Raw genomic sequence first — 13,331 nt, 5'->3', positions numbered from 1 at the left:
TATTGTGGAAAAATCACACTGCTTGAAGGAGATAGTAAAAACTGTAACAGCTACCGTTTTTATTGGACTTGAGTGGTGAAAGACAAAAGCTGTGCCCCAAAATCTGTGTTACATACTAAGAAAAAAAGATTAAACTAAGCGCGCTCCTTTTGCAAGTTACTCTGTTTTGCAGACTTGGAAGCAGCAGGGTAAAACCATAAGGCTTTCTAAAACAAAATCTTTAAATTACTGTGGAGGAGCTACTCGCAGCTGCAAAAAACATTAAAATGAAATGGTGGCAGTGAGAAAGACCAGAGCTAGGAAGGATCTAAAGTATTGTATTAAAATAAACTCTAAAATTAATTTGAAGAAAAGCACAGAAAAATGCATACATGCCAAAAAAATAGATTTATATAGTTTTTTCTTAATTACTGAATATTTTTAATTCCTTAAAATTAAAACATAATTACAATAAGGGGACTTCAACCTGCTAGGCACTGGCGTGAAGTAGTTACAACTGCACACACTATTACGATGAGCCATGGCACTGTGTATTTAAACACAGATTGATATTTAACTAAAACCATGACAAGAGTTGGGTTTGCCTTTTCCAGGACAAATGGCAACATTTCCAATGTAATATCATTTTACTTGTTTGGCTTATTTCTGAGGTGGCCAACATATTGTTTGCGTGCTTGTTCTCTCCCTGGCCCACAGGCCCCATTACACTGCACTGCTAGACCAACCAATGATGAGGAGTTGCACACAGATATTGTTTTGTTTTAAGAGAGCCACAGCTAGTTTAATAATGCAACACTGAAAACACCCACCTCACCTCTTGTTCCAAATATGAAGGAGAAACTACGGTGGACATAAACACTGCAGAAAACACAAAAGGTCCCATCTAGAGTCAGTGTTTGATTTGCCTGTTCTGGGTTTGACGGTTCAAAAGGGCAAACTCTACACTAATGAAAACATAGTTATGCTTACTTATTACTCATTACTGACTATCACAGGATGTTTGCTCTCCTAGATGTTTTACAGCTGTGACAGAAGATGAACATCCAGCTGCCAGGTCTTGTTATCGAGCGAAGCAGTGGGCTGACATGTGGGGCAAGCAGTCTGAAATGATGTGGATGAGCATTGCAGTTCCCTCTATGAAGAGTCAGAAAGAATATGTGCTTAATTATTGGGAATTCCTTATTGTGTGTGCAGGATGCTACACACACACACACAGCTTACTCCTCTAGCCTTGGTTCACTGAGTTCATTGTGTTTAGCAGTCTGGAGAGGTGGATGCAGTCTCTCTCCTCTCTCTCACCAAATCATTCCCCCGTACTCAATACAACAGAATGTGATTAATTAGTATGGCCGGCAGCTATAAAGGGTCCAAATAAGTTGTCATCACTGGTCCCTTGGGTGTCTCTCTTTGGAGTAGTTCAAAACAGATCACGCTGCCATTTCCTTCCCAAAGACCTTGCAGTTATGTGCTCACATATATTTAATGCTATCCAAAACTCAAGGGGCTAAACTTAATTTGTGGGTGGCAGTGGCAAAACCGGCGATTCCTATCTTTGATTGAAGAAGTAATCAGTGGTGGTGGTTAAACTCAGTCATTTCATATTCTGATCAGTCTCCGTCTTCGCAGACAAATCTGGCTGTTGCAATCTAATAGCTGCACAGAGCAGAAGGGAAAGAGAACGTGTGGTCATTACTTTTAAGGAGACGTTTCAGTCTGACAGCTGTGAAGTAAACTGGGAACCCCCCTCTTCTGGATCTCTGGAGAACTTCTGTTGTGATTTCCCCGCATAACAAACGAGTCACAGCAGCAGCTCCACAATCAATCACAGTATCGAACTGTGCACGTTTTAAAAGGCTTTGTATTCTTTACTAAAGCTCTATATTACACACCAACAGGGCTCCCGATGTTTCAAGAGGAATCAGTTAGAGAAAAGTCAGTGTCTGCTACATGCTAATGTGTTTGAACATACAGGGACATGCACTTAATTAGATTTTAGTCACGTAAGAGAAAATAAGAGATAATAAGAGCTTCCATTACCTGACGAGCAAATAACTTCCTAATTCATCACCTGTCCAATAAAGACAGCTGATGCAATTAGTCAGAAGCAGATAAGGCTGTATATGACATATCTTATAATCAAGTGGTAATCTCTTTGTGTGGAAAACTGCACTTCCCCAAACGGCGACTTGAGGCTGGCTACAAAACATGTCAACCTCCATAAGCTCCCATGTTCAAGTGTCCAACTTCACAGCAGAAATAAACATGTTTACAGCCTGGTACAAAAAACAGTTTTGGTCTCCAAAGATAATTTTCCCGTTCATGACAACTGTACTAAGTCTGAATTTCTGTTTAACCCACACATTCAAATTATATTACAGGTTAAAGTTATGCATAATTAGCAGTGTGGTTGCTTTGATTGACAGGTGGAGGCTGTTACAGGCGGCATGTTTGAGCACCGAGGTGTCATTCAGCCCGCCTCAGGTCTACTGATCCATGTCTTTGCCGCTATTTAGAAAATACCTTGCAGTGGTGTCATGGAAACCACGTCCATTCTTTATACTGTTAATGGTAAAGGATCCTTTAGTGATGACTTTGCTAAGTTTCTTTGAAATCAAATCAGCATTGAGCCATTAGGGTTGTACAGTACACAACTGCCTTTAAATATTGCATAGAGCAGATTAACTTTATCACAAGAACTGATATTGTTGTAAAACATAATAAGCACGTATTGATCTTTTTTTTTTTTTTTTGCTTTAGTAGTCACCAGCTATTATATTTGTCTTGACATTGTAGAAGGAAGACTATAAAACAGCACAACAACACAATTCCATGTTATCTCTCTAAGTATGGGAAATAGAAATACATAAACAGAACAGAAACAGAAATACATAAATGGATAACTGATGATTAATAGTTATTATAATACTGTTTTGTTTTTTGTGTGGGCAAAATGCATTTTACACAATCATTTTCATAAATGTGAACAGATATTTTGTGAACAGTAGAGTACATCACATGTTTTCCCAATAAATTAGAGAGTATTTTATATAAAATATTTTAAATAAATAACACAGAAAACAATATTTTTCTATAAATAAATAAAATTGATTTGATTTGATTTGATATATCTAGTTAACAGTAGATGGCAGCAACACAAACACGCCTTTGAGATTTCTGTGATCAGGAATCCAGAAGAGGAAGAAGGAGGAGGCAGAAAGAGAGGAAGGTTTTTAAAAGGGTGTGTTTCTACTGTTTGAGAGTCTGAGGCAACTACAGGACACAGCCTCACATGTCGTGAGCGGAGTTTTGCTGAGGATCAAAACAGATTCACACTGTTCAGGTTTGTATTTAACTTCTTGTTTTTCAGAAAAATGTTTGGAAGTGTTTTGCACTGCAGTACACAACAACACAGCTGTCATATGGTTCACTAAAGTTGTGTCTTGTGTTACAGACAGTACAGTAGCTCCTTTCAGTGCTGTCCAGAGATGCACGTACTACAGTAGCTGTGAGTTGTTGGATTAACCTCAGTGTGTGACTTTACTCATGTCTTCAGTTTGATCAGATGTGTGGAGATGGAGCACAGCAGCAGTGTGAGCGACTTTCAGCAGCTGTGGGGAGGTTGGACCATCCTGGTGAACTACCTCTACAGTGACCCCAGGGTAATATGTCTCTTTATTCTTTATTTTATTTACTTTATATACATTCCCTCCAAGTAATGACAGCTGCATCGTGTCTTTTTTTGTAACAGGTATCCCAGCTGATGAACACAAGAATCGGGCAGTACCTCAGAAGCCACCCTGCCTTATCTCTGGCAGTGTTGCTGTTCAGCGCCATGGCTGCACTGCCTGTTGGCCTTTTCCTCACTTTTGCTCTTGTGACCATTATTATGTCGGCAGTATGTTTTGTTTTCTTTGAGGGTAGGTGTGATCAGGTTAAAAACAACATGTATCGTGATGTTTTATGACACCATAGCTGACTTTTTGCAGCCACTGAATATGTTATGTCTGTCTGTGTCTCTTAGCGTTCCTGTTGTTTGTAGGAGGCTTGAGTCTGCTGTGTGTGCTCTCCGGCATCGCCCTCTTCTCTGTCGTGGTTTCATTCATTGCTAAGGTGTTTTATATCACTGTCTCCAACTTCCTCAAATACTATTACCCACATCTGACACAGGTAATGTACTGTAGAAGAGTTATTTTATTATATCACAAAGGTTTGGGTCTTTAATTGCAGCCTTTAGGTTATATTCATCATCTGAACACTCTGTAATCATCAATAAGATATCATTAACTGGAGTTAAAAACAGTTCTGTTTAACTGGGTCACTGGAATTTATTATATGATCATCCTCTCTTCTATAATGGTAATATATCGTGCACACACTCATATTAAAATCTGTGATATTGTGTTTATTATCTTCTCTCTCCTTTTGTTTATTCCTACCAGGAAGGTAAACTCCAGGGGAAGGAGAGTGAAACAGAAGAGCATGACTGACAAAAATAAAGTAGCTTGATCCTCCTTCTCTCTTGTGTACAGAGTGAGCGTACAGAGGCCTTATATCAGCACTACTGAAACTTGATGGATGGGATTCAGACAACCCTTGAATGTAATGGAGGGCAGCTTGAGTCTGATATCTGCAGATCTTAACGGATTTTCTAAGGACAAAGACTCCCTGGTGGTTACTGTATCTTTTATATATGGTCCAGTAAGTGTAAAATGTCTACAAGAGCCAAAGCTAATGTGACTACTCTTTCAACTGCCTTAACTGTCAAATATTGAAGGTGTATTTAAATCTGACCCATACATATCTTGAAATGCTTATTTCAAGTACTAAAGTAAAAGAGGAAAATGTTGTGTAAATGTGAAAATGTGCACTTTATCCAAAAAGGTCTATTGCCTATCAGGCAAAAAAATCAAAAATCATCACAAATGATAATGAATGCACTACAAAATAAATGTTGCATGTTTGTTTGCTGTTACTGTAAAAGAGGACAATGTACATTTCTAATACGGCTTTGAATAAATGCTCATTGACTCTCACCAGTGTGCCATCTCATCTCTTCACCGTAAAATATTAGGCATCCAAAAGAATGCACTCTAGGTGCTATAGCTCTGGTAAAAATGTTGTTTGTCAGGTTTCGCTTGCTGTATAATGGAATAAATTGAGCTATTTGTTCTGTGTAGCTGGACATTTTCAGTATTTTTCCACATTTTTGACCCTTATTCCTGCCACGTTTTCCTGTTTCAATGGGCTCCCTACTGTAATAGGTGAGTGGGATGATGGGTATGAAATGTTTTTTTGTTCCTGTTTTGAACACATGTAAGTGCAACATTCTTAAGGACTTTTACTTCATTTGATTCCATGTAAACCCAACATGGTCATATTCTTGTTTCAAAGACAAAATGTTAAAAATGAGAATGAACATTTTTAAGTGTTGGATTATTAACAAATTACTTCTGCCTTTCTTACATTAAATATTTCACTGTGAAGTCAAAGACCATGCCATCTTTTACCGAATCAAATTTTAATTTCAGGGTTTTTTCTTCAGCCACTCCAACAAGCGTTACAAGAGCGCTAAAAACAAGGAGCGTTTGTACGGAGGGACAAAACACAAAAAATTCATGTGCACATTGTCCAAAGCACATTTCCCTCATCGTAAAACAAAGTATTTCAAACTTCGATTGTTCACATCCAGGTTTACGTGACAGCTAGTCTTCTTCCCCAACGTTCGCTGGTGTAGTATTGCGTTTCTTGGCACATTACCACCACCTGGCTATCAATGAAACAGTGTAAAATTAAAAAGCAAAATAGGAAGCCACTGGTAAAAACACTGATCCATAGCACTACTACGGTATGATTTCAATAATAAAACAAGAACACTTTAAGGTGATTCTCAGAAAATCTTTAATGGAGGTGATATCATGCAAAACAAACAAAAAAAAATGACAAAGAGTTGAAATAATCATTTAGGAATTAAAAAAAGTTAATAGGGCTTTAAGTTTAAAAGAGCACTGAGCATCATGATCACCTCTATTACTGAGCAATACAATGTCAGATCTGTTGGCTTGTTCATGCTCCAAACAAACAGCTCACTGAAATATCACAACCTGCTGCAGGAGGTTTCTCATGCCAAATATCTGTACATTTCTCCGTCTCCGTAAAAAGAAGAGTGATCATTATTCAGTCATTGATTATTGCTTTACTCTGACTTTATCCATTTCAACCTTGAGATAGCTGATCACTGCTGGAAGGTGTTCATGAGTTTGCTACTAGGGTACTACAGAGTTTGTGCTCTATCTACATCCAAAACGTGATGTAGCATTGATTTAAGATTGTATATCTATAATAAAGCTGTAGAACAATCGATGCATTTTCTCCAATACAGTAAGCTGAGGATAAAAAAAAAAGAATCAAGAAACACATTAAAAGTTTAATTTCAAATGAGATAGACATCATTTTAAAATACGGACATCTATAACAAAAAGATTGCTGGCATTAAAGTAATTTATTTGTGGTTTACGTCTTAAACTTAAGATGAAACTACAAATCCTCCTACGAGTTCTGCTTACAAAAATGTTCAGATTACCTGTTAAAATGTTCTAGAAAGCAACGTTTTTACAAAATGGATGCACGTGTTGATGTGAAACTTGTTGTTGTTGGCCTCCTTAAATATCTCCAAGAGAGAGTACATGTATTACAGTATATGCATACAGTTAGAGACAAAAGAAAATCCAAAAGTAAAAAAAGAAAAAAAAATACTGTGAGACACCGGACATAATCCTCATCAGGCACTCGATACATTACTCTTTATCTCACTCTTTAATAAGACTGTACATTTGTGCATTTCATTACCAAGCCAAACAAGGTACTTCTCAGAGTCGACCCTATTTGTGACATTATAAAAAAATAAAAAATAAGCGTATTCACCTCACATGTAAAAAAAAAAAGAGGAAAGAAAAAAAAAAAAGCCTTTTCTCCTATTTTGAACAGCAATGAAAAGAAGTTTAAGGCAAGATGCTGAACACAGAAATCCAAAGGTTGAACCAGGGATGATCTTTGTTCAGCTCTGGTGTTTGTTGGCATTTACCAGTTCCATCAGTAATCATCAAGAAGACTAGTGTTTTTCCCCAATAGCTGGCTCTCTGTCTCAGGGATCTTTTGCTGTAGGTCACGAGATTACAAGATGTCATCTCCACACCCCCTGAGTCTGCTGGGAGTCGCTGTCTCCTGTGCGTTTTTACGCCGGCAGGCTCAGCTTCTTGCCTTTCAACACTGAGGGGATGAAACACAAAGTGAGACCGTCAGCAAAGTAAGAACCATCACTGGGTTGGTATGTTTAATGCTGCCATGGTTGATTTATGCCATTTTGCTGGTTTCCCGTTTAAGGAAAGGAGGTTCCAAATCAGTGGTTGTACACAAAATACTTCCAAGAACTTCAGAGCCCCGGGAATTAAACTCAAAACAAAAAAGTCCCTTGTGCTTCCATCCAATCTAAAGAACCGTGTAGATTAGGCAAATTAGACTGATGACAACAATGGAGCTTGTGAGACACATTTACACACAGAGAGGTGTTGTTCTTCCCAATCTAATGTCATGTTTGAATAGATGAAAAGGAGACACATGGGGATGAAAAGGGAGACTGAAAACTACACAACCACTTTCTCCATAGTAGACAATCTGCATATTTATTTCTGCTTTACAGCCTAACTGCAATGAGTTTTGTTTCTCACGTTAACTTGTTTTTTCTCTCAATTCTTTTCTATATTTTGGTCTTTCAGTCAGAAAGCCAAATACTGTGTTACCTATGTTAACATTAAAGGCCTAATGTTGTGTTCCTAGACCATCAGAAAATGACTTCTTGGAAAAGGAATTGAACTCAGACTTGTGTTGGAAACACAAATATGGTTCCTGTGTTCCTCAACTAAAAGTTACAAGTACAAAGCACAAAAATAACCGGCTCTAGTTTTTACATCTTTGTCGTTTCAAAACAAACATTAGTGCATTAGTGAATGAATGGTCTTGAACTCTCTTGACTTTTTTTTCTAATGCGACTGTACAGAATGAAGGACAACATCCAATATGAGGCTTCAGCAGTCTGGGTTACATCAGGTAACATTTACAGTCTTTTTAGTACAAAGTTCCCTTTGTGGAGGGACAGTAACACAAAGAGTGAAGTCTTTACTAAAAAGACTGTGACTGGAGAATATTGATTCAATTCATTGAATTAAGACTGCTAAAGCGTCACATTAGCTTCAGCTGAACTTTAGATTAAGAACTGTAGGGTTTGTCCCCCATCTCTTACGTCTAAGGGATTCTAGGAAAGGATCGCTTCAGGGCCAGAGGGGACAGGAGAAATGATTACATCAGTTAATAACACTTTGAACACAAATATGCACATGGGTGTGTTACATTAAGATAGACTTGGAAATAATCTGAACCGGTCCTTTAAGTTTTTTACTGTAGCCGAATAAGAAAAACAAACACTGAACATCTTATTTACTGTGTATGAAAGTGAAACCAATAGAAACTCACCTTTGGTGACATAAAGGTAGAAGAAGTCACAGTACAGGATAGTCTGTACCACACCGGCCACAATGGCGATCATGTCGAAGAAGCCTTCGAAGTAGAAACGCCAGATCCAGTTGAAGAGATAGAGAGCCCGATACATGCCCAGGCAGAACAGGTAGTGGGTGGTGATTGTTTCCGCCTCGCCGGTCTTGCTGATCATAAAGAGCTGAGGCAGGATTGCCACTGACTCCAGGTAGATGGAGAAGGTCCACAGGATCTGATGACAGACACACATTTATACTTTAATGTGCAGGAAGAGGAATTCTCACAGTGGCCAGGCCTTTATCAACGAATTATGTCACACTCTGACAGCAGCACCGGAGGTTGAACTCACCTCTAGGAAAGAGAAGTCATGGTTGATGAGAACAGCGAGACCTCCGACAGGAACAACCAGGAACTCCACTCTGAAGCTGTCGTGGTTGCCATCGTAGGTGGCCCTGAACTTCACGTAGATCAGGTAGACTGTGGCATACGCACATCCGATGTAGATCACCTGTATAAACAACACAGAGCAGCTCGTCATTGGGAGGAACTGAAGTGAGATATGGGACGTGAGCTGAGACTGGACAGGTGTCTTACCTTCATGCATGTGTTATAGAGGGAGATGAACGAGGAGAGCAGATCCAAGTAGCGTGTGGTGAACACTATGGCAAACAGGATTTGGCTCTTTCCAGAGATACCTAACGAGAAAATATCACGTAGATTTAATCATTTAGATTGATGTATGCCATAATCAGCAGCTTCAGGTCGGCTATACGAGTAGTCAGGATGAAGCGTGAATCATAATGTGTTTACTTGTAGCACAGTGACATCTACTGGAAACATGATGAATATTTATCTGGAAACTCCAATCACAAAGTATATTTTTCACTTTTGAATTTATTCTATAGACATAAACAATGACCGTGCATGTACAGTGTTTGCAGTCAGTTTGACTTTTTAACAAACACAGACACCAGAGGGCATCATGAAACAACAACAAGTGTGTACAGATTTCTATATTTCAGGTCTGTTTGGATTTCTGACATGATTACAGACAAAAAAAGCTCACAACAACAACAACAAGGACAGTCACAGGCAGAGATGGACATCCCTTCCACATCTTTCCTTGACTGTAGTCATGCCAAAAACATTAACGTTTAAGCTTAATGAATGAACTGCTGCTTGTCTGTATACATCAGCCCTGTGATAGCCTGTTGACCTCTCCAAGGGGAATCCAGGCCTGTGCAATTGGGTCCTGGTCCTAATTTAGGAGAGTAAGTTAGTGTTTTCTCCATCAGTACCTACACCTGTCTGCGATAACTGCTTCATCCTCTCTTAGTATCTGTCTTCTCTCGTTGTGTGAATGCTATGTTTGAGAGAGTTTCGCACTTTTTGAATTCTTCGTGCAGCACAGCTGTTTTTGGCAGCGCTTTGTCGTTGCTCGATATCTTCTGTGATACATATTCTTTTATGCATGTATGCACCAATATTGTCATGGTGTTTCTCCACAGTGCACATGTGTCAAACTCAAGGCCCGCGGGCCACATCTGACCCGTGAATGAATTATCTTTGGCCCACCGTTATATCACCATAATACTACAAACCTCACAACGCACTGCCCGTGCATCATCAAGTCAATCGTGGGCCCACGAATGCGAACCTCACTCGTTCATCAGCAGTCTTATGGTATTACACACCACTTGTGTCAACTTTCAACTATCCCTCTCCCCCAAAAAATGGCTAAACGAAAGGTGGACAGCGTATGTTCGCAGATGATAAGGGCAAAGCTGTGTGTCTTCTGTGTGGAGACAGTGTGGCTGTAATGAAAGAATAATAAGAAGACGAAACACCACGGCAGATACAAGCATATGGACATGACACAAAGGCTACAGAAGGTTGAAGAGTTAAAAAGAAGTCTGGTGTCACAGCAGGCATTTAAAGCCAAATCACAAAGCGAGGCTGCTGTTATTGAGGCAGCACAGGTTGCAAAAATCAGCCCAGCAATTTACAGAGGGGGAATTTGTCACTTTTTTTCACTTGCTGCTACGGGACATTTTCTTCAAAGCAAATAACTTTTGGCTGTTGTTTGCCTGTAGAAAATGTTTTCACTTGAAATTACTCTGCAGATAGAGCCATAAGAAATGAATGAAACTGATTTTATTTCATTTGTTTCATAATTAATGGTGTTTTAGAGGCAATAATCTATAGGCCTTGTTAGTTCTTGGTTCAATATGTGCAATAAGGTCGTTTCAAGAAGTTTTCTATAGACGTTGAACCCATCCGGCCTTTGACTTTAATAATTAATTGACTTTAATTTCGGCCGCTGTGTGTTTGAGTGTCACCTCCTTTGAACCCTGCAGCTCTGTGGACCAATCACAGCACTTAAAACCTAAGTCACCTCTATCACTGTAGCGCCAGAAATCAGGCTGCTGTTTACTATTAAAAACACACAACACGTGTTTGTTTGTTTTGTTTGTTCATAAAAATTGTAAACAAACAAACAAACAAACAAACAAGCAGCACACTATTTTAGCAGGTTAGCCACTTCCGTAGCGCTTCTAGAAACGCCACGTCAGAAGCCAGATCAGAAACATCGAGCCCCAAACGATCAAACTAACAGAGCCCAGAGTGACCGATGTGTGATAGCTACATCTACCGGCCCACAAACATATGATTAACGTTTAATTCATTATATTTAATCTTTTATCTTTTTATTAAAGATCAGGCATCTATCTGACTACTAACACACTCCCTCAGCCCGTCGCGTAGCTAACGGTCAACTCACCCTAGCAACGGCTACAAAGTTAGCTGATGCTACATTTGCATATTATCACATATAAACATATATTAAGCACACACACACATATATATATATATATATTTATATTTATACACAATGCAGGAGAAGTAGGTGCTTCTGCCACCTTAGCTCTCTGGCTGCTAACGCTGTTAGCATTTGACTCAAATGAATGAGTGGGGGAAGCGTTAGCATGTGGCTAACGATAGCTCGCCGTGCTGCTTGTTACATTAAAAGAAAGAAAGAAAGAAAGGGGGCAAAGTTCATAGGAAAAAATATGAGAAACATGAGAGGTAACAAAGCTCACCTGCACATGACCTGCTTTTCCACACTTTGAGCAGCAGGATGATGATAGCAGCCAGATGAGAGAGGTCCCCTGTCAGTCTGAAGATGTTCATCGTTGCGGGATGAGGAGATGAGCAGACACAGCTAGGAAGCTAAAGCAAATACAACTTCTTCTTCTTTCTTTTTTTACACACTTAACGCTTTCTTCTCCTCCTCAACTTGGTGGCTCAAAACCGGGCTGCGGGGACTCTACACGGTTGAAAATATGGCGAGAGTGCAGGTCGACGTGGAAGGGGGCGTGAGAAAACACACAGAGAGGTTTGGATTGGACCAAAGTGTGACCGACAGCACCAAGAGACCCGCCCACAATGTGCTGGACGGAGTGAAAAACCTGAGCTCTGTGTGGAAGAGGAGGTGCATTACACTGGGTGGGACCAGCACTTCAGCAGAATTGGACTATATTCTTATTTTCTTTACGACTTTAGAAGTAAAAAAATAAAATAATCAGTATTCCTATTGAAAAGTACACGATATCTGCAGTATATCACTGGGTTGTTATTACAGATGCATCCACAGGTTCAGGCATGTTAAACTGGGGTTATATTAGTGTGTCTCCAGTTTGGAGAAGCAGACAGAAACATGTGTTTTAGACACATAAAAAGGCTTTTAAAAAAAACAGTATCCAAAAATATTTTTAGTCTTTTCTTTGGCCTTAACTGCAGATAAGCCCAACTGTGCCTCCTGTATTGAACCGCAGATCAGCTGTTTGGACAGCCAGAAAAAAACACAGGCACACACTTTGAAATCTTAAAGTTTGATTTTGGTGTTATCTCACAACCTTTTGACCCAAACAGCTGATCTGTGGTGTAACACAATGACTACGGATCACACAACCCCACTTCCAAATACCCAAACTGTCCCTTTTAAATGACCGGCTTGTGGATGTAGTGGTGTAGTTGCTGACTGCAAATCGTCTCTTCTCACCTCATCGTTGCTAACATGAAGGAAAGAAACTACAGTGGACAAGAAATGCGTACAAGATAGGACATGCCCTATTGAGCCAGAGTATGATTTGTCTGTTCTGGGCTACTGTAAAAACATGACGGACAGAAAGTGGGGAAAAAAACATAACAATTATTATTTTCAGGTGATTTTACACTGTTGAAAACAGTTTCTGCCATATTCTGTAAATAGAGTGTTGAAGGTAGTCGATGCAGAGTTAATTTCAGCAACTTTATAAACTGTCGGGTGATGTATAATTATCTGTATAACAACTAGAAATGTCACATAAAGTGAATGCAGACTTGTTGACTTGTCAAAGCAGGATAAGCACATTAATTATTTGTTCCAGCAGGCCATGCCAGTGAGTGAGTATGCACAATACTAGAGCCCTGTAATTGGTTCACCTAAATGTATTACTCATTTCACTGCTATGACATGACAATGCCTGCTGTGGAAAGAGTCTATTGTATTAACACACTATGCACACTGATACATTTATTCTGTCTGATTGGACCTCTGCTCAGGGCTGATATGCTGGGATTACATGAGGTCACCATACTACACAAACCAATCAGAGTGATGCAGGTGTGACTTCTCCCACCTCAACATGAGAAAAAATCCAACCAGGCAATAAGTGAAAACACCTGTGTGGGTGGACTGTGTGTGCATGTAAGTTCAGTACTGTGTTTGGCCTATGTGGTGT

At 39.4% G+C, this 13,331-nt stretch overlaps 2 protein-coding genes across 6 annotated transcripts; one reads left to right on the top strand and one right to left on the bottom strand.

Moving 5' to 3' along the window:
• Positions 1–3,185: 3,185 nt before the first annotated feature.
• Positions 3,186–5,033, top strand: LOC104925716 (promethin). 5 transcript variants are annotated; one of them, XM_019253275.2, is made up of 6 exons: positions 3,186–3,340; positions 3,554–3,659; positions 3,749–3,917; positions 4,022–4,167; positions 4,440–4,443; positions 4,530–5,033. In XM_019253275.2, the coding sequence occupies exons 2-6, from the start codon at positions 3,573–3,575 to the stop codon at positions 4,532–4,534; spliced, it is 411 nt and encodes a 136-aa protein (XP_019108820.1). In that variant the 5' UTR covers positions 3,186–3,340; positions 3,554–3,572; the 3' UTR covers positions 4,535–5,033. The 5 variants fall into 5 exon arrangements, with proteins under 5 accessions (XP_019108820.1, XP_010737712.1, XP_010737711.3 ...); XM_019253276.2 differs by having other exon boundaries at positions 3,187–3,340; positions 4,022–4,110; XM_010739410.3 differs by having other exon boundaries at positions 4,022–4,110; positions 4,440–5,033.
• Positions 5,034–5,881: 848 nt separating this feature from the next.
• On the bottom strand, positions 5,882–11,961 carry LOC104925717 (ER lumen protein-retaining receptor 2). The gene is made up of 5 exons (XM_010739411.3): positions 11,649–11,961; positions 9,142–9,242; positions 8,897–9,055; positions 8,527–8,779; positions 5,882–7,266 (listed from the first exon to the last, which is right to left on the bottom strand). Exons 1-5 carry the CDS (start codon positions 11,737–11,739, stop codon positions 7,232–7,234), a joined length of 639 nt encoding a protein of 212 aa, XP_010737713.1. The 5' UTR covers positions 11,740–11,961; the 3' UTR covers positions 5,882–7,231.
• Between the last annotated feature and the right edge of the window lie 1,370 nt (positions 11,962–13,331).

The sequence above is a fragment of the Larimichthys crocea genome, chromosome XII (genome assembly GCF_000972845.2).
Source record: "Larimichthys crocea isolate SSNF chromosome XII, L_crocea_2.0, whole genome shotgun sequence".
NCBI lineage: Eukaryota > Metazoa > Chordata > Actinopteri > Sciaenidae > Larimichthys > Larimichthys crocea.
This window is presented reverse-complemented; position numbering and strand designations above follow the sequence as displayed.

Excerpts from the sequence above, each read along its gene's own strand:
- LOC104925716 (XM_010739407.3), top strand. The coding sequence starts at position 3,573 with ATGGAGCACAGCAGCAGTGTGAGCGACTTTCAGCAGCTGTGGGGAGGT. Across the intron at positions 3,918-4,021 it reads ATGTTTTGTTTTCTTTGAGG|CGTTCCTGTTGTTTGTAGGA; the intron begins GTAGGTGTGATC and ends TGTGTCTCTTAG. Across the intron at positions 4,168-4,439 it reads ATTACCCACATCTGACACAG|GAAGGTAAACTCCAGGGGAA; the intron begins GTAATGTACTGT and ends TATTCCTACCAG.
- LOC104925717 (XM_010739411.3), bottom strand. The coding sequence starts at position 11,739 with ATGAACATCTTCAGACTGACAGGGGACCTCTCTCATCTGGCTGCTATC. Across the intron at positions 9,056-9,141 it reads TCTATAACACATGCATGAAG|GTGATCTACATCGGATGTGC; the intron begins GTAAGACACCTG and ends TTGTTTATACAG. Across the intron at positions 8,780-8,896 it reads ATGACTTCTCTTTCCTAGAG|ATCCTGTGGACCTTCTCCAT; the intron begins GTGAGTTCAACC and ends GTCTGTCATCAG.